This window comes from Gobio gobio, assembly GCF_949357685.1.
Source record: "Gobio gobio genome assembly, chromosome: 12".
NCBI lineage: Eukaryota > Metazoa > Chordata > Actinopteri > Cypriniformes > Gobionidae > Gobio > Gobio gobio.
This window is the reverse complement of record NC_137105.1, coordinates 11230290-11256789: the sequence shown is the minus strand read 5'-3', so window position 1 is coordinate 11256789 and position 26500 is coordinate 11230290. Positions and strand designations below refer to the sequence as shown.

The window sequence follows — 26500 nt, the reverse complement described above, 5'->3', positions numbered from 1 at the left end:
ATAAACCTCCTGAAGTGAATGTTATGTACCGGTTGTCATGACAAAATTGCGTGAGCGGCTGCTGATAGGACATAGGGCAATGGAACAACAGCAGGGTGAGTAAAAGATGGCTTTATTTTCATTTCAGGGTGAATTATCCCTTTAAGGAATATAAATAATTTGATAATTGTTCATGGTTATTCATTTATAGTTGTCAATATGTGCTTAGTTTTTATACACAACTTTTGAAGAAGAATACAAATGTATATTTTTCTGTTAAAAATAGCTAATCGTAGTAGTAAAAATCAGTAAAAATGAAAGCAATAAGCAGTTTATTTAAAAAAAAATAATTATAATTTGTTTATTTTTTATTTAAATGCATTTTATTTAAATATATACACTACCGTTGAAAAGTTCAAAATTCAAAAATACATAAACAGTAATGTTATCAAATATTATTATGATTTAATATAACTGTTTTCTATTGTAATATATTTCAAATCATAATTTATTCCTGTGGTGGCAAAGCTGAATTTACAGCATCATTACTATTCATTCTAATAAGAAACATTTCTTATTATTATGTTGAAAACATAATCTGCGGCTTAATATTTTTGTGGGAAATGAATCTTTCGATCAAATCTATGTGCTGAATAAACGTATTAGTTTCCTTCAAAAAAAAAGAAAAAAAAGAAGAGAATAAGTATTAATGTCCCCACATTTTTGAAGGATAGTGTAAATAAATAAATTGTTGAATATAGCCTCAAAATGCTCTTAAAATTTCTGTATAAAACAACTAAAGCCAGATCAGTCTGCTTTGGCTCAGCACGATACCATCTCAGCAGCAGCAGACGGATATGCAGCATATTTGCTGGTCGAGGGATTCGTAGCATCCCTGATGGTTTGAAATGTCAGAGGAGTAGAATGAAGGGCCAGGTTGCAGACAGAAGATGACAGGCAGGCAGCAAGTTTACAGCGGGCCGTGTGCCCTCGTCTTATCTGCTGTTATCAGCCGTCTCCTGAATCCTGCCCTCTGCAGAATATCAATGCCTCTCTTTCTCTCGGCTGACTCTGTGCATCATGCAAATATGAGTGATAAAATAAATATGGCGAGTTTATGGAAAGGCAGGGGCAGCCAGAGGTTACACGGCTCTGCTGTTGCTTTGTATGGATGAGGTTAGACTAACCTCTATGTGTCTGTCTGTCTTTCTTTCACTTCAGGTGTTCAGGAAAAAAGCTGTTGAACTAGGAGAGAAGCTGTTGCCGGCTTTTAAGACCCCGACTGGCGTCCCTTGGGCTCTCCTCAACCTAAAGAGGTCAGTGACGCACAAACAAACACATTTCCGCATGAACTCCCTAGGCTTTCTTCAGCCAAGCAGGTCAGATCTCTGCACTGCATGTCTTATTAACTCGCAAGCACTGTATCTAATTCCTCAAACCCAGCAGCGGGTCTCCGTCCCCTGTGCACCCGGTCCTCCAAGATATGATAATGAATAAACAGTCTGGTGGCATTATTTTGTTGCAGAAATCATTTTCTGCAGGAGCGATTTTCTGACTAACTGTAAATGCTGCTTCCTTTGTTGTCAGTCGTTTCATGCTGTTATACCTGTTTTGTAATATTTGGCATATTTCAGCTAGCTTGGTCTCAGAAATGTCAGTTGGTATGATCCATAAAATTAATGCTCTATTATAGGGGTGCTCCGATCGATCGGCAACCGATCATGATCGGTCGATAATCGCTTTGGGATGGTTGATCGGCGGTCTCCAAAAAGGCCGATCTCATGAACCGATCGCATGCTGACGACACATAAACCCCGCGCCTGCTGTGAGAGCTAGGGCATAATATGCAGCGACACCGTCTCATTCTCTTTCCAGTGCGGGTAAAATAATTATAATGCTGAAGGTGAGGTACAATTCATATTTCTATATTAGATAACTTTCGCAGTCATTTGAAAACGTTCTGTGGGACATAAGTTCACAAACAGCGCGCGTGAATCACAGCGTGCGCGCGCGCTCTCTCTCCCTTTCAAAATGCTCAAATGGCTTCACATCAGCGCATCGCATCTGCACTAAAATCGAGGTGCTCAGTTGACACAGGATTTGCCACTTTGCACAATCGAGGCAGTGTCGCATTGTCACTAAAGTTTATCATTTGCATTTATTTTTAAGTCTTGCCAGTGTTCAAACCGCACTCGCGCGCACGGTCTGGACACACACACACACACACACACACACACACACACACACACACACACACACACACACACACACACACACACACACAGGCCATCTCACAAAAAGCTTGCGAGTACAAAGTGCGCTGAAATGGTCAGATACACACATATGTATGTACTAAATGACCGTCTTGACGAGTATGCACGTAAACCCCGTCGTGACTCGCGAGTGAACATTTGTGCAACTGCATGTAACCGTAACCGTGTTCACTCTTAAAGTGACAGCTGTCGAATAAACTGCTGCTGTCTCTGAGTTTCTCTTTGTCTTGTGTTGAACCTTTATGACACCCACTGCTCTTGAATGACTAACTTTTGCAACCTTAAGTGTAAGGATGAATCTAATTTAATTTATTCAGGGAAGACCAATATTAATTTACATTTGATTTCTTATTAAATGTCTTTAGTATTTCTTACCTCAATACTAATGTTAGACCTACCTGAAAAATTGTTTTTAAAAACAAAAATGCACTGCATGATCAAATATTTAGGTGAGAATTATATACATTTATTATATACATTTATTTGGGAAAGATGGCCTACAATAGTCTTAAGTTATCTCATTTTCTAAAATAAACACTTGGTGGTTCTTCAAGATCTTGACTCAGTTAATTTAGAGTTAGTTTCATTTCTACAAATGGTGCAAACTCTGCAAGATTATAGATAAAAGATTGCCATTCTGTGATCGGCAGTGATCGGCAATCGGCAGATCATGATCTTGGTGATCGGTAATCGGTGATCGGCCCCAAAAATGCTGATCGGAGCATCTCTACTCTATTACATTGTAGTCAATCACCACAGAAAATTAATTTTGGTTCAAAGTTTTGTTTATAATAATGCACTTCCAATAGAATTCTATGAGGCTTCAATAGTAAACGTGCAAATAATTGAATAATTTTTTTTAGCTGTGGGACTAATTTTCTTATTTTCTGGGTGGGTGAGTTTCTTGTTACCAGTCACTAGAGTTTTTTTTTTTTTTCATGTAAAAAGTACTTTGTGGTTAGCTACATAATGTATTATGTCATTATTATGTACATCATATATTGGATACTACTTAACCGGCAGTGTTATTTTAGTATTATTTGCAAATCTAATTTTCATTGAAGTTTTTACGTTTTTTTTAATCTAATATTTATTTTATTTAATCTTTATTTTAATTAACAAAAAAAATATTTGTATAGTTTTAGTTAACAGTAGCAACACTGCTAACCAGATTCTATCACTCTAGTCTCATTTTAACATTTAACTTTTGACTGTAAAAAAACTAAATAATTCCTTGCATATTTCTTGCCCTGTAAATGTTTTTTTTTTGGGGGGTGGGTTTTACTAAATGACTGACAAAAATGTTCTCTGGTAATTGACAAAATTCCTAAAACTTGTTCCTTTTAGATATATATTCATTAAATAGTTTTAGCTTTTGTGGATTATAACAATAGTTTGTGTAGATGAATAGTTTTATTTCGTACTAGGGCTGGGTGATTTGTCTTTATAAAGCGGTTAGTTCCGGTCCTTGATTCTGGTTAATAGCTGTGTTTTATTCACGATAAAACACGGCTATGACCTCTTCACCCAACTGTTCTGTGTATCACTGCACAACACCTTTAGCAACCTCTCTTAGCAACGTAAACATATGTTTGTCCTCATTGCCATTGTTCATTGAAGATTACTGTATTATGTGAGAGAAAGATCGAGTGAGCAAGTGTATTACCTGCATTTAGATGCAGCATTTTCCTTCAGGTCAGTCCTATGTTCATAATACAAAATCTGCATGAATATCCCTTGCGATATCTTGTCCTTTTAACCTGTTAAACTGCAACCCCACTTTGGGGCTCACAGCTGAAAACGACCTACCTGAATTAAAACAATTATAGCTCCTGAGAACAGTGTGCTACAGGCACAATTAAGGTATCTTTGGAAAGAAGACACTTGGGACTCTACTAAAAAGCAATCAGAGTTGATAATTCTCAAACAGATAAAAAATTATAATAGTTGAAATGCCTCAAAAATTATTTGCACTACACAGAATGTTGTATTATTTCATGTAAAAATATATGAAAATAGACCTGGAGGAATCCAGTTCAGTTATGGATTGAAAGCCACACGACTTATCAGTTTATATTTCAAGTTTGAGGAAGATATAATGAAAAATGTGGTTCCTGCAAGCTTTTTTCCAAGACTATGTCTGTTCCATTTCTCCCTCCGCCTGCTTGAGGCACATCCCCAGAAATAACATCTCCCAACTAAAACAATTGCAGTTGCTAAACAATTTGCACTACATGCACAATTTAGACATCTTTAAAAAGAAGACACTTTACAGTTTATTACCCAAACATTAAAGTAGAAAAAAACTTAGAAAGACAAACAGTTATAGAAGTTGAAGTGTCTTGAAGATGATTTGTGCTACAATGAACACTTTATTATTTGATGTAAAAATATATGAAAATAAGCCTGGAGGAATCCAGTTAGTTAATGAATTGAAAGGCAAAAGTCTCATCAGTTTATATTTAAAATTTGACGAAGATATCATGAAAAATGGGGTTCCTGCATGCTTTTTTCTAAGAATATGTCCAGGTGCCAAGAAACCTACAGGAGACTTGATAACCTAATGTTATGAAGGGTACTGCAAGCTGTTTTAGCCATCATATATGATGCTTGAATGCTTTTTCAACTATAAAATAATAGGCAGAACCATAAGACTTAGTATTAGTGATTTATTTGTACAACAGAACTTATAAAAATATAATAAAAATGAAATATTAATAAAAAAGAGCTAAACTTCTTTGCAACTGAAAATACAACAAGTAATATAAGTATAATAACTATAAATATAACTAGTAATATAAATAACAATATAATATAAATATATAGCTATAAAAACACACACAATTTGCAAATGTAAAAAAAAAAAACATTTACTGGCCTTTTACTGGCGGATTCAGGTCTACAACAGCAAGTGCAGATCTTGAAGAATCTGAAAGCGTTCTTCTCTTTTCTGCTGGTTGGCTGGTGCTTGGATGCCATAGCTCATCTGAAGACTCAACCTGATGCCTGTAGAATGGCAAGGAAAGGAATGAGAATTAGCACTGCATGTCCTATTTCTGTATAGTTTGCCCATTCAATCAACAATCACACTGTCATCATTCACTCTAATTACAGGCCATCCCATGAACAATGAAACTGATGGGCAGTCGGTTAGACAGCATTCATATTGACGGCCACCTATACATTCTCACACAGCCCAAGCATCAATCTAACGACCGGCTATACAGTGAGCATTCATATTGACGGTGGCCCATACATTCTCACACAGTCCTACAATCAATCTAATGGCCGGTGATACAGTGAGCATTCAACAATCACACAGATGGTCGGCCGTCCAGAACTTTTCTTTTTTCGTCAATTCGTTTTTTGTAGCATAGGGGAAAAAAATGCATTTTATATATTATATATATATATATATTTTTTTTTTTTTTCTGTGTGTGCTAGAAAAAATGCTAAATATCAGTATATATATAATCTATACTGGTATATTGTAATTTTTCTAGCACACAGGAAAAACATAAAATAAATACAGTCTCAATATATATATATATATATATATATATATATATATATATATATATATATATATATATATATATATATATATATATATATATATATATATATATATATATATATATATATATATAAACAATTACATGTGTTATATATATATATGTTTTATTTACACACACGGGGAAAAATTATTTATACTTTTTCCCCATGTGTGCTAGGAAAAATGCAAAATATCAGCATATAATGCATACTGGTATATTGCATTTTTTCTAGCACACAGAAACAATAAAATAAATACATTCTCACACACATTCTCAATATACATAAACAACTACACATAGCAACTCACCGGTATGTTATTGGATCAACTTCTCTGTCAACAAGCACCGTCATCGCTGTCTTCACTCTCCTCAATGGTTTTCCACATAGCTGCTTCGAGTGAGCTCAAATAAAGCATCTTCAGCACAATAAAAACTTCTTTTGACGATCCATTGGATAATAAATTCCGTCCAGTTAGTAAGATTAGCAAACAGTTACTACAAAGAGACCGTCTGTACTAGCCCGTTAGCTTTAGCTGTCAGATGACGCCGGGGAGGGGTGTGTGTGTGTGTGTGTGTGTGTGTCACAGTCACACAGACTTGTCTCAGCCTCTCGTGGGAGAGCGCGCCACATTCAAATGAATAAATATTCACGCCCATGTGACAAATACACACATGAGAGGTCTCGTTGGAATCGTGTGTTCATTGGCTACATTTTCTGTCAGTCATGACGATTCAATGCTTTTATTGGCTCCAGATAAACAGACATTATCATTGGATGAGCACGTCATGACATCAGATAAAACGAGTGCTATGGTTGGATATTTTTGACTATATCGCGGCTATCTTTGCATGTTTTTGAGTGGGGTTAGTTGTAATATGTTCGTAACATTCTAAGCTTTAAACCCATGCCACTTTATGCTACCGGGAGACGGTTTTTGGTGCATTATTTTATTGCATAACAGTCTAGTATGATACTCCGCTCCGCGGAAATGCGATGTAAACAAAGGATTAACCATCAATATTACACCGTTATTGTTTCGTTGGATTAAAATGCTCTATGGGATGTTATTCAGTGGACCCTCACCTTTCCATTCATTCTGGAAACTTTTAGCACTGGATGCGTGTGTGGCTCGTAATTAGGAAACTACGGTATGTGCTCTTTTTTTCTTATCAATTGTTTTGATGTGTATTGCTTACATTCATGCAAAAATACAGCCGTTATAAGCTTTTCATTGAAAAACAGTGGTCTGTCCTCGATGCTTGAGGTTTAGACCTTTAGAATGATATATAGTTTGTCAAGATTAATGATGTTTTTTTACGTTAAATCTATTAACAAACATTACACTCGTGCTAAAAATAGCGCTTCAACCCGTGCACGTGCTCATGAAGCTTAAGGAGTTTTAAAGAGCACCTATCATGGAATTTTGAAATTTACCTTTCATGTAGTGTGTAACATAGATCTAAGTGAACAAAAACATCCTGCAAAGTTTGAAATATGACAGTACACCGTATATATAGTTATTTTCTTTCAAAAGTAAGAGTCGTTTTTAAGAATCGTTAGAAGACCGAAGCTTTTTCTCTGACTAGATGACGTCAACTTGTCAAGTTATTTGAATACGATACGCCCACTTATTGCGCTCCAAGACGCCAGTGAAAACTAGAAAACATCATGGCGACGAGACGCTGTGTTCTGAAGTGCACCTCAAAAGCAAACTTTTTTCATCTGCCTAAGGATGAGCATTTGAAGACTAAGTGGCTTGAAGACAAACCATACATTGTCGCGATTGTGTGTTTATTTAATCATCAAATGTCTCTATTTGCATGTTTCGCGATCTCAGGAAGCTTTTATAATGGACTTTTATTATGGCACATGGTTCTTCTTCGTCTATCTGTACCATATATGGATTACATGTGCACAGAGCGCCCTCCGGCTGCCAGTATGAATTGAAAACAACACATAAGAGACTCAATCGCTCATGATTAGGCTATGTCTGCGCATTTCCTCACAATGTATTGAATAAAAAATACTCCTCTGTTTAGAAATTTGACACAGACATATGAGAATCTATCAATATGTCTCCTCATCTGCACACTTTTGAACTAAAAGCCCTGAGGGATGTTGATTTGTCGCGAGTCTTCGTGAGGAGAATAGAGGAATTTTTTTTATGAATGAGATCAGCTGAGGCTCATATTACAATCAATCGGTTCTGACGCGGTTTTCATATTCATAACTCCTGACACATTAACAAATTACTGTCACTATAAGACTTTGATGGGCGTTCCGTTTCTGAAAATATCTGCACAGACTATACCAATCACAACTGACTGGGTCATCGGACCTATCACGGCAGATTAGAGTCACGTAAAGGCGGGGTTTTGAAAAGTGAATCACTAAAGGAATCATTTGAGAATCGCTGTCAAAACAGGTCAAAATAAATGCATATTATAAGAAAACTAAAGTCTTTTTTGTCATTGCATGCATGCAAAACTGTTGTTGGGGACTTCTAAAACAATGGAACATTTTAAATGCCATAATAGGTGCTCTTTAACAGTTAATGGGTTTTCCCGTTCCCTGAGACTGACAGCTCTAGTCAAAGCATTTGTCAGTTGCATCTTGCTCCTCTGCGTTCACAACAAGTTTCAGTCCTTTATAGTCTTCGCTACTGACTCACTCACTCATAAAGACAGTCTTTGCCATCATCGAATGGTATAATAATGTAACTTCTGTTGCTGTTCACGGTCAGGGACTATTGATGATTACTTCATGAAAGTTGCATTGATGTATATATTTTTGGCCTTAATATTTGTATTGTGTGGTAACCGTTTTATAAAAGCGGTAAGGTACTCGATGCTAGTGTTGTATTGTGAATAAGTCACGGCTGAAGGGGTTGTAGGCACTCCAAGAGATGTGCGTCACGGTTGTGTGTATAATAGGATTGGGTACCGAATTCTGTACTTTTAAGGGCACATACCGAATTACGTCGGTACGAGTACTGATTCACATTAAATCAATTGGTACCAAATTTCGGTACCTGAGAACGCATCTGGTGATATAGACTAGTGTCTGTGAATATTAAATCGCAAAAATCGCAGAATTATTAACTTTACGTGATTTGTGCCTCGGCACGGCACAGCGCGGAGGAATCCAATGTTTTGAGGAGAATTTGCGGTGTGGATACTGTCATTCAGAATCACAGATTATACTTTTTGAAAGTATGACCAACATGAAATTTTCACCTGAAATGTCATCTGAACAAGTAAGTAGATAACATCCACTTTTGTTCTGACCAACTAAGGGGAAAAAAGCATTGCAGTTAGCTAAATCGCAATGATTAAATCTAACGATCGCTTATCATATCACGTCAAACCATGCAAATTATACTTTGTTTATAAATTGTTAATGTTAACATCCGGATAGCGTGACTACATTTTAATGTGTATTAGGGCTACCTGTAGTTTCCATTTCTGTGCAGTCTAATTTCTAACTATCATATAGCCTACCAAGAAATGAATGTGGAGTAACTGTCAGAGGTGAATTGCTCCCTCTCATATATAGCTAGCACAACATAACATGGCAAAACGAGAAAGGCACAACAAAGAAAACTCCGTTACTGTATGAATTAAGGGAAGAACAAGCGTGCTTCTATTACATAATTTAATCATTGAAATGTCTTGCCCAGCAGAAAAAAACAGTCTCTGCGTCCGTTTTGAATCCCTTTAAAACACGACTTTCAAAAGCCATTTTTATCCTTGTTTTCGCATGGGCCCGGTTGAAGTCACTCCGAGGGTGCGTCAGCTCCCTAGCTCAGTAGTAGGGCACTGATCAGGGAGTCAGCCCGTTGACTTGTGTCCTGACTTCTTAGCTAGGGGGATGATTGAGACACACCCCGAAAGTCTGAAGTCTTTTGCATTTTACAACCGGTGAATCTCCAGTTGTCACTGGTGATTGTCGTTTGAACCTTTCTGGATCCGCCATCAAATTGATAAGTTTAATTATATCAAGTGCTGTGAGAAAAGGCTATAAATCTCCACCTCCAACATCCTCACATGCAATATAACTAGCCGGGACACCTTCTTTATGTGTACAGATGTGACGTAATGACGCGAAGACATGCTTGAATTTCCCGCGGAAATCCACCAGTACCACTGTAATTTAAAACATTATTACAAGTTTGCCGTTGTAAATCGAGCCAAGGTAAGCAGATAGTATTGAACACTGGCTGGTTATGTACTTGCTCAAAAATCTATTTTGGATCATTTTTAACCCAAAAAAGTTACGGACTGCAGCTTTAATTTTAACCATATAAAGCTCAGTTGTGCAGCACTTTGTTTGACAAAAAAGTTTAATTAAATTAAAAGATAAATTAAATGAATGTCTTTTGTCTTCATCTGATTACCAGAAAATACACAACACATCATTTGTGGGAAATCTTTTAATGATAAAAATGGTTGTTTTTATGAATTAAATGAAGTACCTAGTAGCCTACTATTTACTAGTAAATATTACAGTAAACAAACATCACAGAAAATGGCAGACAGCGACCAGGGCAGCTCTGGCGTAATGTCAATAACACTTCTATAAACGACTTTACAGTCTTTACAGTTATTGATGTACACATTCCTAAAGTACCGAAAAAAAGTACAGTTGATTACCGGTACTGAATTTCAGTTACCGGTTAAAATGTGAACGGTACCCAACCATAGTGTATAATGGCTGTTTTTAGCAGCTTTAGACATAACTCATCCAATAAGAACTCAGTTTGATATATAACATTAAGCCTTTGCACTGATGCCAAAATAATTCTAATTATAAATCTTGTATTTTGGTTTGCATCCATCACTAATAGACCATGACCGTAATTTATACACAATATAAATGATTTGGTCATACCGCCCACCCCTGTTTCATACACCTATACTAGGGTCAAGGCTCCCAGATGTCCTGGTCTGTGATGAATGTCTGGCCACCCGAGCTCTTCAATCGTATTAGGCAAGCAGGAAGTCAATGCAGAGATCCTGAGAAAGACAAACTGTCAGCGGATTTGATTGGATGAGTTATCCCTCGACTCGCATACTACCTAACACTTGTCTTTTTTGCAGTCAGGCACCGCTGGCGAGGACAATGCAAAATGAGTGGGCGGCACATGGCAGAGAACAGAAACATACTTCATTGTTTATCAAAGCTTTTCCTATTAGCTTGAGTGGCTAGGGTGTGTTTCCTTGTTTAAACTGCTGTAGAACTGGAGTGAAGTGCTCTGACAAATGCTCTAAATGGAGCGGCCGAACATTTACCATTTTATAACAAGGAGCAGCTAATAACACAGCTACAGGACAAATGGTTTTCAGTTCCTGTCTGTAAATATAGCTTTCCACCATATCTGCACTTAGCACAAGTGCTCCTATCACCTCTAGCAAAGGCGCTTTCCTCTCTTCATGTGGGTCACCTATATCGTTAGTCCACATCGCTAATGCTGTTCGCTTCCACGCTATTGTTCGCGTTGGCTCGAGGCACCTGTGGTGCCGCGGTATGCCTGTAATTCATGTCACAGACCCTTTTCAGGCTGTAGGTGCTAATGTAAGTGTACTCATTTAATGTGCAGAAGTATCCTAATGCATCTTCATAAAATGTTCACAGTTGAAGGCATTTCAAAGAAAGGCAATCTTTTATTTTGTAAAAGGATTTTCTGGTTTTTATGGGCTTTTAATGGCTGAATATGACAGGACAGTGGATAGACACAGAAAATAATCAGGGGGCGAGAGATGGGGAACTCAGTTCAAAAGTAGTATTGAACTCAAACCTGTGTGTAATCTGTTCACATGCTTGTCCCTGTGTATTTATTCCCTTAATTTATAAATGTTAAGTTAGATTTTTAAATTGTATTACATATTTATATATTATATAAATATTTATGTATAATAAATACCTAATCCCACCTAATCCCAGCTGCTCCCGACGAGCTGGATGGCGCCTTGCATTGCATGGCCGTAGGTCTGTTATAAGCGCTATATAAATGCAGTCCATTTACCATAATATGTAATTATATATTGAATACATTTTACACACACACACACACACACACACACACACACACACACACACACACACACACACACATGTATGTACAGTATGTGCATGCTGTCAAAACGATTAATCGCGGTTTACTCGATCCAAGATAAAAGTTTGTTTTTACATGTGTGAACTGTGTATAATTATTATTTATATATAAATACACATGCATGTGTACAAGTAAGAATTGTTTTATATTTATATATAAAATACTTATATTCATATATAATATAAATTATATAAATATATATACAGTATATACATGCAAATATTTCTTAAATGTATACATGAATGAGTGTGTATTTGTATACATAATAATTATACTCCATACACACACACACACACACACACACACACACACACACACACACACACACACACACTATGTAAACATTAACTTTTATTTTGGATGCGATTAATCAAGATTAATCGATTTGACAGCACTTATATATGTATTTATTTATATAATAAAATGCAATTTGTATTTCAATTTTCTTAAATATAACTTTATTTAATATTTATTTATAATTATATAAATATATATGTATGTGTGAGTATTTATATATAATGTATTAATTATATATATAAATATATTTTAAATGCCGTTATGAATTATATCATATATCAAATATTTTTATATATGTAATACTGTATATGGAATGTGTTTCCCCAAAATTGCTTTAAAAAAAAAAAAACAACACCACAGAACCTGAGCTTCTGAAAATCTTCAAATAACTTTTTTTTTTTGGACCCCAAACTCTGCTTTTTTTGTTTTCGATTAAAACTCAGTTTGTGTAGTTGAAGTAGTCGTGTATGTATTTTCAGTTGCCAGTATGGAAATGCTAGCATAGTCAATAATGATATCCAATTCAAGATAATTGGAAAACCTCAGCCATAAAGAGGTGAAAGATTGGGTAGCTGAGGGATTTAAACAGTCGGTGACGAGCTGTTGTTTGTTCCGAGGGGTCCTTGGCGGTGCGATCATCCTTGATTTAGCCTTGTGTTCTTGTGAGTTGAAAGCTCTGGAGAGGAGATCATAATCATATTCAGTGTCTAATGAGAGCATGAATCACAGCGATTGTGAGTTTCTGTGCTGTGAATTCATATTCTCTTCTGAATCTGTTTAATTGAGCAAATATAGGGATATCATCGAAATGATGCAGAGTGGTTATGAAACCCACTTATTAGGAAGAGGTGTGATAAACAGCTCAAATCTAGATTAAAGCACAGTATGTTTGGACAGATGTCAGATAACTTTATGCACCCACCAATGTGAGTATTGACCCACTTGCAGTTGCAAGCAGCCTCAAGCCAACAGAAATTTGAATTTGTATGACTTATGTGGGCTTTATTATTATGCCGTCTGTCTGCTGTGAGTCCCCAGTGTTCCAGGCAGAAAATTAAAGGCGAGAAAAGACAGAAGAGGCCTCATTTTTACAGACAACCTTGACCCAGATTTGGCTGGAGCAAGACTGAGGGTCTCTATGGATGACTTTCACTTCACACCATCAGCTTTTGCTTGTCGTTGCACACATTTGCTTAAAAGCAATTGACTGCATGGGCGTAACATTCGCTCAGTGTGAACAGTTATAATGTGTGATCTCTAGTTGTCACATAAAGTCGAATTGTTAATGTTTAGTGCTGCTTAGAAACTCACAAAGCATTTGTTCAATTGACTGTTGGATGACGCGACTCCCCGCATGCTCGAAATTAAACCAGCAGTAAAAGTGTCATTATTTGCTCCTTGGTTCTTGATGCAGCTGTTCCCTTTGTTCACATTTCCGCTTTGAAAGATTGTTACAATGTTTTAATGCTTGATTGCAACTTTTTATCACTCAAACACATTTCAGTTCACTTTTAATACACAAATTGAAAAAAGTAGAAAATTGTAGACTTTCTTCTGAAAGAAGTTTGTTTTGTACATAGGCCTAAGTATTCACAGCCTTTGCCATGACGCTCAAAATTGAGCTCAGGTGCATCCTGTTTCCACTGATCATCCTTGGGATGTTTCTACAACTTGATTGGAGCACACCTGTGGTAAATTCAGTTGATTGGACATGATTTGGAAAAGCACACACCTCTAAGGTCCCACAGTTAACAGTGCATGTCAGAGCACAAACCAAGCAATGAAGTCCATGGAATTGACCCATCGGTAAGCCCCCCCCCCCACCCCCCACCCGCCCCCTTAGTTACTATTGCTAACTCGGAGAAACAAACGGAGTTGCTATATCTTACAATAACAGCTGTCAGTGTGAAAACCTTATCCCGAGATGTTTTTGGACACCGAATGTAGCGTATACCCCGTTCGAATGATGGCCAAACTTTACTGATGGTTTATCAAGTTTATTATGTCCTTTTTCACTCCAAAAAATCATTGTAAGAGCTGAACAAACAAAGCATAAAAAATGCGCATTAACGTCTCATTCACAAACTATCTCTCTCAGTTGCATTACCATTAACATACACAGCAAATTACATAAAAACTCTCACTAACAGTAAACAAACATATACACAGAGCTTATGACTTTTCGGGGGTGCAGTTAATAACTGGTAAACTTTGTATCTGCAAAACAACTCCCATAAACTGTGTGTGAGCTCTCCCTCTAGCTCTACCAGTAGACTATAATACCCATCAAAATAGGAGATTAGTAAGACAGATAATGTAGACCTTAAACATATCTAAAATTAAATTAACTTACATATAACCAGTTTAATATGGAGAGGCACTGAAATGTAGACCTTCGTGTTTTTGACCTAAAGTGTTAACGTTACATGATGTGAGAACAGTTAGTTATTTCGGTTTGTATGTTAGCTGGGACTTTAATCATAACTTAACGAGAGTATGACAAACAGAAAATCCTCTCAGAATCCCCGGAATCAGTGTTGCAGTACCTCAGGCACAACATTTTAGCATTTTTGTAGCATAAACACCATCAAACCGATGAGAGCTTCGGATTTTCCAATGTTTCTCTATGGCGCTGACACCTAAAGATGTCCGAGTTCCGGTCCCAGCGCAACTGATACTCAACTGCTATTGGCTCATCTGTGTTCGAGGGGAGGGGCTTACCGATAGGTCAATTGTCTGTAGACCTCCGAAACAGGAGTGTTGAAGATCCCAATGAGCACAGTGGCCACCATCATCTGTAAATGGAAGAAGTTTGGAACCACCAGGACTCTTCCAAGAGTCGGCCGCCCGGCCAAACTGAGCAATCAGTGGAGAAGGGCCTTAGGCAGAGAGGTTACCAAGAACCTGATGGTCACTCTGACAGAGCTCCAGCGTTTCTCTGTGGAGAGACCTTCCAGAAGAGCAACCATCTCTGCAGCACTCCACCAAACAGGCCTGTATGATAGAGTGGCCAGACGGAAGCCACTCTTTAGTAAAAGGCACATGACAGCCCACCTGGAGTTTGCCAAATGCACCTGAAGGACTCTAAGACCATGAGAAGCAAAATGCTCTGGTCTGATGAAACAAAAATTGAACTCTTTAACCTGAATGGCAAGCGTCATGTCAGGAGGAAACCAAACACCGCTCATCACCTGACCAATACCTTTCCTACAGTAAAGCATGGTGGTGGCAGCATCATGCTGTGGGAATGTTTTTCAGGCAGGAACTGGGAGACTAGTCAGGATCGAAGGAAAGATGATAGGTATATATATATTAGGGATGTCACGATACCAAAATTCCAGTAGTTGGTATCAATACCAATAAAATTTTACGATTCTTGGTACCAATTTCGGTACCACAGTAAAATCTGTTGGAACTATTTCACTATTTTATTTAAATATAAAAATAAATTAAATTAGTTATTTACTTATTACATTGACATGTAGCTAATCTACTGTACAACAGTAGCATCATATAATTCTGTCAATTTCTTCGAGTTAAACCAAACTTTTATTTTGACGGGTTGCCGTGAAGACCTTTTTGAGTTTCTGTGTGTTTTTGAGATGACGGTAAAACGGTAAAATGCTTATGAAGTGACTCTGGAGATAACGTTCATGCGTTCATGTCCTCATATATTGACACGGCAGAGGCTGAAAAGACAGTGAGTGTCACGAGTGCGACAAATGAAACCGCGTGTCTTGCGCCATTCATTCACACAGAGAAGCTGAACATGCAGTATTAATATTTAAATAGTCTTTTGCGGTTTAATATTTACAGACACTAATATATATTCGGCTACAGTCTGGAGCCCTGCACTTAGATAAACACGGAAGCGACTGAAATCAGCTGCATATTAGTGGGTACCAAATGTCCTCTGTACTACCAGTATTACAGAAATGCTAGTATCATATTTTCAAAATTTCAGGACTGACTTGGTACCGAAACTTTTATTATTTTTTTTCCCCTTAAGATTGTCATGAATCCCGTCAAGACTCCAAGAAAAGGACAGTTTTATGGCATATGTTGCATTAGATCATCCCTGCAGTCTTCACCTCAACTTGCTACCAAGGACATCCAGCTCTTTAAGCTTCTGAAGTGTGTCAAACACTCAAGCCATCATCCAGTACCTGCCCTCATACGCTTCCTCCTGCAGACATGAATTCCAGCAAATTCCACATTTGCTCTTTGTTAACTATTCAAGAGGGGAAAGTTTCCCCTCATGCATAAACATAAGTCCTTCGTTACGTGTTTTTTTTTTTCCTATGTTCCCCTTGGTTAAAGTCAAGCAGCCTGAAGCATTTCTCTATTTTTACTTTTTCTTCCGTCTCACACACACACACACACACACACACACACACACACACACACACACACACACACACACACACACACACACACACACACACACATTGCAATATGAAGGGAAATGTGTCTGCTTTCCTGCACATCCTCTTCTTTAATCCTTTGTCGTCAGCCCATCTAGTCGTGTACATGTGACTGTTGACCCCTGTTGCTGAAGAGTTTCTCAACGTCCTTTGCTCAGTGAAATATTTTTCATGGTCATTTTTTTCCCACAGCTTATCTCTGCTCTGCACTCCATCCTGGTGCCTTTTATGAGAGCTTGAAAGGCAGATAAAGGATTCCAAAATCAAATTTACCGTGCCACCTGTCTGACATCACTTTAATTCTGTTTAACCTCCTTCGCTTGAAATAAACTGAAGAATCCTGCATGCTGCATGGTCATGAGAAGAGCGAAGTCATTGAATACAAGCTGGTTAAGTCTATGCTTTTAAACTCTGAGCTTCTAGTTCTAGATATAACCTTTTATATAATACTGTACTCATGCCAACGAGCTGTAATAGGTAAAAAAATTTTACATGGAAGTTGTTCATGATAGCAACAAGATGTCCTAATCAGTTCAGACATTTATTCTAATTAGTAGTGCTTGCAAACAAAACATCACGGTTTCACTTTATTTTGATGGTCCCTTTTGAACATTCTGTTGACTATAAGTAACGTTGCACCTACATGTCTTTTAACTCTCATTAGTGTTAGTAGAGTATTAGTAGACTGCTAGGGTTAGAATAAGTTGACATGTACTTGCAAAGTTACTTATAGTCAGTAGAATGTCTGTTGGCGGACTATCATCATAAAGAGTTAGCAGATATTAATAGGGCTGGGAATCGATTCCAAGGCGTTGGGAATCGAGAGTCGAGAGGAATCCACTCCTCTATAAGAGGCCTTTTTAGTTCAACAGAGTGAAGCATTATTCTGTCTATCGCTCATTAATAGTGATTGGAAGTCAATTTAATTTCAGCAAAAGGTTCTTTCGGACGGTTTCATTGAACCAGTTAAAAAAAACCAATTCAGCGATTATTTTGTCTTAACGCGTATTGATGGCACTAGAGCGTATTTGTAACAAGTTCGTTTTATGGTATGCCAAGCTGAAACATTCATAGAAAGTCATATGTATGTGTACGCATATTGCTGATTATTACCTTTCATTCACTTAAGTTAATGATGTTTGTTGTCATTTGTTCCTTCTGTGGACAAGTTTACTACATTTTGCACCCAAGGCACACAAAATGCTACATTAATGCACAAACACGGATATTTTGACGTGTCTAAAGTTTGTAAAAATAGTCTTATAAACTCAATGATTTAGCTTAAAGGGTTAGTTCACCCAAAAATGAAATTTCTTCCATTAATGACTCATATTTATTTTAGATTTAGTCCGAGGGCTTTCAGTCCTTTGAATGTAAGTATAAGCACACTTTGCTGTCCACGTCCAGAAAGGTAATGAAAACATCATCAAAGTAGTCCATATGTGACATCATTTGGTTAGTTAGACTCTTTTGAAGCGTCGACAATACATTTTGGTCCAAAAATAACAAAAACGAAGACTTTATTAAGCATTGTCTTTTCTTCCGGTTTAGTTTGAATCAGCGTTCACGCGCCACAGTGACGCTGCTGACGTAAGACGCTGTGAAGTGTTATCTGGTGCGATAGCAGGGGTGCATGGTCCGGCCGCGAAGATCCGCGACTATTACCCAGGAATGAGAAAGTAGTTCCTAGCCATATAGGTGTAGAAAATCGCAACTTTTCCTTTTCAGTTTGTCTTAGCACACGATGTAACTGTAGAAGAGTCAAGTTTTTAAATAGGAAAAATATTGAAAGTGTCTTTGGTCATTTTTTGAATGAGATGCTAATGGACTGATAAGAATCAATGATGTATGCTAAAAGTGCTACCGCCAGATACAAAGGATATGGATTCAAAAATGGTAAAACTCAACTATTTAACTCTAGGGGACTTGTAAAATGAGCCTATTTTCAAAAAAAAGTGGAGTGTTCCTTTAATACTCTAATGAGAGTTAGTTGGCATGTAGTTGCAAAGTTACTTATAGTCAACAAAATGTTCAAATGGGACCATCAAAATAAAGTGTTGCCAACAATTAATATTACTCATGCCATATTAAGGGCCATTCACACTTACTAGATGGCATTAATGTTTTATTATTTTTCCCAAGAGTTACTGATGTCTGTTTTAATTACAGTGCCTGTTGATAATGTAACAAAGTTCAGCAAATTTGCAGTTTTATGCAGATGAGCTGCGATGGAGCAACTAGCAATGGCGAGGAATTGTAAAACTTGCCCAGTCGGGCCAGATTTCTGTTTGACCTGACAACATTTACACCGGTTCCGAAAAGGTTTCTTTAAAAAAAAAACTATTTGTAATAATAGGTGGTGCTAGAGATCAACTAGTGCATTCATTATTTTTGTTTGGCATGCTTATAGTGTGCTGTGCTTTAGCATGCTAACAGTCAGCATGATGAGACTAAGTTTTTTTGTTTAATTATTATTAATCACTGCCATCAATGCAGCACTTGTAAAAATGTACAATTTCAATAGAACAATAATTTTCAAGGCAATCACTGTCAGATGCGTATCAGCTGTTAAAAGCATTTTTAGGTTATTATGCAGAAACCAAAGGTTTATTTCAGAGAGACTATAAAGAGATTAAAGGAGAGAGAGTCTATTACTGGTTCTTTTATAGGGTGGTACTCTCTATCAAATGTGCAATTTTTCACCCAGCGAATGATAAAATACCTTAAATAACATTTTAAGGGCTCTTTGATTTGCACTGGTATTCAATCACCCACAACACCCTAGCAACCGCATAGCAACACACTATAAACGACTAAGAACCACTTTCGCACAGGCACTTTTTCTTTAAAATAAATGGAAAATCTATTTCCCTCTGATGGCGATGATGTATTTGTACATGCAACAGGGAGTCACGCCAATGGAACAAGCATGCACGCTTGTATAAGAAACACTCAAGAAAGTTATCGAGTGTGAATCAACACTAATTTTCTGTTGAGGTGGGTAAATGTGCCTTTCACATAATGTATTCATCTCATAGGCAAGACAGTAACCGCTTGACGATTGCACCTCGCTGAGATGTTCGGTGTTGGTGGGAAACGTAAGCTTCATAACGGCGCTTTGAATAGGGCCACATGCTGCGTGCTTTTCTGCTGTCATTTTCCTCTCCAGATAATTGATGTCCTCTAAATGGTATTTTACAATTGTTCCATTTTTTTTTTTTTCCAGTTACTCATCTATTACGGGCATACATAGGGGTTACATAACAGGCATATTTATGCCTGATGGATGCCTTTGAGAGGGATTGAGGCCATTTCTTCTGGTCGTGCCACACAAAAAAAAAAAACAGAAGGCGAAAGGGAAAAGTCAGATAATAATGAGACATTGCTCTCCTCTCTCCCTCCTCCGAGAGCCGCAGCTCTGTTTGATCCATTTTTAGGACTCTCCTCTCACCCCCAACGGAAAAAAAAAATCGAACAAGATTACGGAAAATTGTTCTATGGTTTAATTGAGCTTTACATTAAGCAGATGTCATGGAGTAAAGAATGGTATAAACGTTTTTTTTTTTACTAATCTCCATTTTATTATGACAAACGGCCGAGTCGCCTCCGTGCCCCGGGTGCTTAAACTCTGGGTAATCAATTCAGAAGACTTGGGCTGTTAGGAATATGTGCGTGATGTGATTAGCCTAATTTTAGAGGCATATTGTTGTTGCTCGGTGCTAGAGCAGTCGAAACCGTTACCTATAAAGCTCGGCTGTTTTATTGTCTGCAAAGTTCAACATTGCATCCTGTCAGATCAATACCACTGTTTTGTGGGGTACGACAGCTTTATAGATCCCTGTAATGTATAGCATGCATATGTGGCCTCTGGCCTACATAAAAGAAATGTTAGGTTGTGAACAAGAGAGATGGAGAGAGTGTCATTCTGAGACTCTGGTCTGATGTCAAACATAAAGGCTAACTTCTGTAGCAGCCCGAGGATACATGAGCTTTGGTTCATTTGGTGGAGTTCGTATTTCACTCCAGCGCTAGTTAATTATTCAGGCTAATGGTATTTTCTCAGAGCTCTGGCAGATAATTTGTTATGTATCCCTTACTGCTCATTATTAAGTGTCCTACTGCTGGGACAAAGGCCTACATAGAGAGACAGCTGGGAAAGAACTACCTTTTAGGACACTGCCGTTTTTGGAGAGGCGTGTACACTAATTTCTAAAACATTAAAAGTAAAACCAATCGAGGACATTTTACATTACAGTGTCATGTTACAGATATTAAGTCCATTTATTTATTTATACATTTACGTGTGTGTGTTTCAAATATGCTGATTCATTTAGTAAAAGAGAAACATGCTTTCCTATGAATGAGTCATTGAATCATTTTCTCAATTGATTTGTTCAAAACTGCCGATTCATTTACGAATTAAACAAATGTCTTTTTTTATTATTAACTTAATAAAACATGGATTACTTTAGGAAATGTATGTTGGCATGCAGCAGACGCTCAAATAATTAACTTTTAATATCTTGTTTATTGAACTGTTATAATAAACCCATACACACCTATGCATACATATATACACAAGAATACAATTGCTTTATGACCAGCCAAAATTTGCAAGCGATTTTCATACCAAAATTATTTACGCAAGCGTGACCAAAATTTCTGTCAGCCTCCAAGGAAAGTTTGCATGCCTTACTTCAATGCAAAATAGGATGCATCATATAACGTAGACCAATGCTCAACATCTATTTTTGGGGATTGTTTGGTCACATGACTTAAATTTACATCTCTTAAATTGTGTAACTTGTTACAAAATAAAGAGTTATATATATATAATTATATAAAATCTATATTTTTGATCACTGTGTTGGCTCATACCAACTAATTAACTTTATTTTATTAACAAAAGCGGAATATTTGTTTATGATACATTGTGTATTTAAAGTAAAGTGGGACAGTACTGTGCGTGTCTCTCAGACATTTTTGAGAAATATTTGGGTCCCAGTTAGTGACCATGGGAAAATGTGGGTCCCATGGCCAAACCAGTTGAGAACCACTGGTCTGCCACCATACATATATAGGGATGCACCGATATGAACATTTTGGCCGATACCGATAACCGATAATTCTTAATATTTGAAAGCCGATAACCGATATATTGGCCGATAAATCTAAATACAAATTTTAATAAACTCTGAGAGCCTGATTACAAAAACAAAAGGCTCACCATTAAAAGCCATGTCCCAAACACTTCAACATAAATCAAACCTATACACTACAGTAGCCTATTTGAACCAGTGTGAGATTCCTTACCTTTTCAAATTAATTTTACACTCCTATGGTCAATTTTTTTTTTTTAACACTTTACAATAAGGTTTAATTTTTGTTAGTATTAGTTAACCAACAATGAATGAACAATACTTCAACAGGATTTATTAATTTTAGTTCATGTTAATCTCAACATATTCAGACCCAAAGTTGTGTCTTTTAACATTAGGTATGAACTGTGAATGGACTGTTACAAAACACAAACATTTTATTACTAAAAGAAACAAAGGTTATTGCTCTCTGTTTGTTCATGATAGTTAATGCATTCATAAAATGAGACCTTATTTGTAAAATGTTACCAAAAATTATATTGTCTAAAAAATAAAAATAATATACCTAAATAATGCAAACAAGTAATTGAACAGCATTACTTAGGCTGCATAATAAAGAATCAGAATGCAAGTGCATGAAATAACCTCCGCACAGACGATAAAGAAATGGTTTTAATCAAACCATATTGTTGATGGAAAGGATACGAGAACAATAAAAGTGCTAATTTTTAATAATTTAATTTTTAATTATTTACAGTAATAAATAATTTAATATTAATATTACAGTAATAGTAAACATCTGTAATATTAGTCTAGTCTATTAGGAATAATGTTGCTGTTTGAGAGCGCGCTGAAGCTGGAGAGAATGAACGAACAACCATAAACTGAAGCGCTTAGAAGTTTAATTAACAACTAAACGCATCATATATGAGAACAATCAGATATTTATAAAAAATAAATATAATATTACAACTTATATTAGCACAAAATCACGCATAGGTGAAGGGTTATAACTCCTGTGGATGCTCTTCCCCGGTTTGAGAGCGTGCTGAAACTTAAGATGATCACCGGTACAGTGAAGCACTGCGGGTTATTGACTTAACGAAACACATCCTATATGACTTTAATCAGATGTTTATACTACAAAAACGTAATATTACGACTTACATATGCTTAAAATGACGCGAATGCACAAGCGAACTTGACTGTGCTGGTCAGAATGCGTTGTTGACGCTTCCCACAACAGCGCGCTGAAAAACAACTAAACCCAGAGAATTCACTACGTTTTATAACAGAAATATTCTCATTGCAGTGTTATGTATAGGACAGTCCCAGTAGTTATTAATGCTGTGCATTTCTGTTTGAAATGCGCGCGCCGGTTCAATGAAGTGCTTTACTGCATCGTTAATTAACTCAACCAAACGCATCCTATATGGGATTATATACACAAAATAATAAATATAATATTACAACTTACAATGGCACAAAAGGCTGTGAATGCACAAGCAAACTTAACTGTGCTCGTCATGAAGGTGTAACTCCGTGGGCGCGCGCTGAAGCTAAAGACCGGTACAATGAAGTGCTTTACTGCATCGTTTATTAACTCAACCAAACGCATCCTATATGATATTACATACACAGAATAATAATAAATATAATATTACAACTTACAATGGCACAAAAGGCTGTGAATGCACAAGCGAACTTGACTGTGCTCGTCATGAAGGTGTAACTCCGTGGGCGCGCTCTTCCCTCAACAAACGCGCTGAAACACAACGCTCTTTTACAGCCTATTCTATTCTCATTATCATTTTATGTAGATTATAGAAGACTTGCGCTGCACATGTTGCTCATAACTGTATTTTCCTTTTCGAAGTGATTCCAAACATATTTAGAGCAATTCAAACCCATCATGGTGGACAGCGCGTCCGTCTCAGCTGAAGGAAATAATACATTATCTATCGGCTTGACTATATCGGTCAAATTTTCTTATTGGACCGATAACGATAACATCAAAAATAATCATTTATCGGCCGATAACGATATGTTGCCGATATATCGTGCATCCCTATATGGAATATCACGAGAGGATCTGCTAAATCTGTATTTGAAGTTGTTTGCCTGACATTCCTTTTCACTCCATTTTCCTAAATTTGTGTTTTATGCTTTAATCATCTGTGTAATGAAAAACAAATTGGTTTGGCACAGCTCAGGGCTCTACACTAACATTTGCTTAGGAGTGATCTGGCCCTTAGGGGCACAGTCTGTGTTTGTTCTTTTTTAACACTGCAAAACTAATGTGTGACAATACAACATATGTGCAATCAGGCACTGAAAAACTGAAATATGTAGTACTGCAACAATTCTGAAACGGGGTTGGTATGGGACAAAGTACATTAGACACTTTCAAGAATAAACATCTTTCAACCTGACAGGTGGCAGACCAGAGTGAACAGTGAACATGTAACTTTTTTTACACTAAAAATGTAACTGCATGCATTTTGCAATAGAACATTCATTGTTTTGGTTGTGCTTCGACTCTGCGTGACGGACGAATATGACCCTTCATAATAGATAATGCTTTACAATGTACTCTATTATGGCAATTTATCTGTTCAGTAAAACACATTACTCAGCTTTTGAGTAATAATAACACCATCTCCCTGTCGCTTTTACAACATTAAGCCAAGCCAAGCCAATGTTTCTCATTGTTTTCTCAAGCTCTGCCACAATCTCTTTTTGCCAGCAGACTATCCTCTGTTCTATCCTCTGTTATTCCCCAGAGGTTCGAGATTTACAGTGTTCCATGTCAACCTTTCTCGCCCGATGTGACAACAAGCGGGTCAAGTCAAATTCCAAAAATTGTGGATGGGTCGCGGGTAGGCATGTGCCGGTATCAAATTTTCATGTTGCGATTAATTGCTGAAGCTTTTTTCACGGTATACGGTATTATCACGATATTTAAAAAAAAGGTTGTCATACTATAACAGGTTTAAAAACTTTCTTATAACAAAAGAACCAAACATTTAAATACAATAAAGCAATACACAAAAATGTATAAAGTAAACAAATATTTGAAACCGATTAAAGTGCTAAAGAATTATAAAGAACAATAGGTAACACTTTACAACAATGTCTCGCCAGTTAATGCATTAACATCAACAATGAGCGAATAGCTACATTTTTACAGAAGTTATTCTTCTTTGATAATGTTAGTTTAAAAAAGCAACTATAAGTGTAAGCTCAGGTCCATTAAATAATACAGTTACAAATTTTGATTTTAATAATGTGTTATTAAATGCTGAAATGTACATTTAACTAAGATTAATACATGCTTTAGAAGTATTTTTAATTGTCAGTTTGTTAATGAATGAACTAATGTTAAATAATGGAGCCATATTGTAAAGTGTGTGACTGAATAATAATCAGAACATATTCAAACAATATCTAGGGCATGTAATTTAAAACTTAAAAAAAAAATTTAAGTTTGAAAATGACTTTAAGTCTTTAAGTATTAGGTTATGTGATGACGAGCACCGGATTGTGGTTACTGGGGAAACGGCTGTATTTCTGCTGTTCCATCAGCGCCCTCTGCTATCAGAAAGTGAATGTGCACTTCAGTGCGTCTTCAGCCTTCCGCCATGTGCTCGGCTCATGAACGGTCTGTTTACATCAGTGCGCGTTCCTCTTTGACGCATTGTTCATTTTAAACGGTTGATGGGTAAAGTATTCTTAAAATACATTCTAAAAATCGGAATAATTCGTAATAAATAATTATTCACGGTATTTTGAAGTGCCCACGATAACAATATTGTGCATGTTCATTATTGCGGTATATCTATCGTATTACCGTTTACCGGCACATGTCTAGTCGCGGGTGGATGAGAGACAAATCATTAATGTGTTGATTTTAGTAAAGACACAGAATTCTCTTTTCACGATAAAACGCAATGAATGTATGTCACTTATTTTCATTTTTTTAGCTAATTTCAAGATCAAAGACTGCAATGGGAGAGAGACCGGCATTAGCACTGGTATAATTAGTCTCGCTATTTTTAAATGAAGACAACTGTGTGTTGAGCATCAGAATGAGACGCTGAACATTTTGCGCGTCATCTTGCTGAAGAGATACAGCTCCGTTACTCATGAAGCAACCAGCATTAAAGGGATAGTTCACCCAAAAACAATTGTTTTATGTTTATCTGCTTACCCCCAGGGCATCCAAGATGTAGGTGTCTTTGTTTCTTCAGTAGAACACAAATGAAGATTTTTAACTCCAACCGTTGCAGTGTGATAGTCGTATAATGCACATCAATGGGGATATTTTAGAGTATGAGAGCAATGAGAGTAAAAACACAGACATACAAATCCTTATTAAACCATGCGGCTCGTGGTGACACATTGATGTCTTAAGACACAAAACGATCGGTTTCTGCGAGAAATATAACAGTATTTATGTTATTTTTGTACCTCTTATCAGACGAATGTCATCTAGTATTCCCAGCGCCATAACTTCCGGCGAGTAAGGTCAAAATACTAGCGCGATCAAAGATATATATACGTAGATGCCTCATTCGACCGATTCGCGCAGGCACTGATGAGGAAACTATGTATATATCTATGAAAGAAGAATGTCATATACACTTCGGATGACTTGAGGGTGAGTAAATCATAGGCTGATTTTCATTTTTGGGTGAACTATCCCTTTAACACACATGCACTGCCGTCATTGTGATGTGTAGAATGTTTCATGGA

The 26500-nt window shown here is 36.9% G+C and overlaps 1 protein-coding gene across 1 annotated transcript in view; it reads left to right on the top strand.

Annotated features, from left to right (window-relative positions):
* The window catches only part of man1a1 (mannosidase, alpha, class 1A, member 1), a 184875-nt gene that overhangs the window by 124207 nt on the left and 34168 nt on the right, over positions 1–26500 (top strand). The window contains exon 5 of the mRNA XM_079832091.1: positions 1201–1295. Within this exon, the coding sequence (XP_079688217.1) occupies positions 1201–1295 (95 nt within the window). The remainder of the gene's footprint in view (positions 1–1200; positions 1296–26500) is intronic.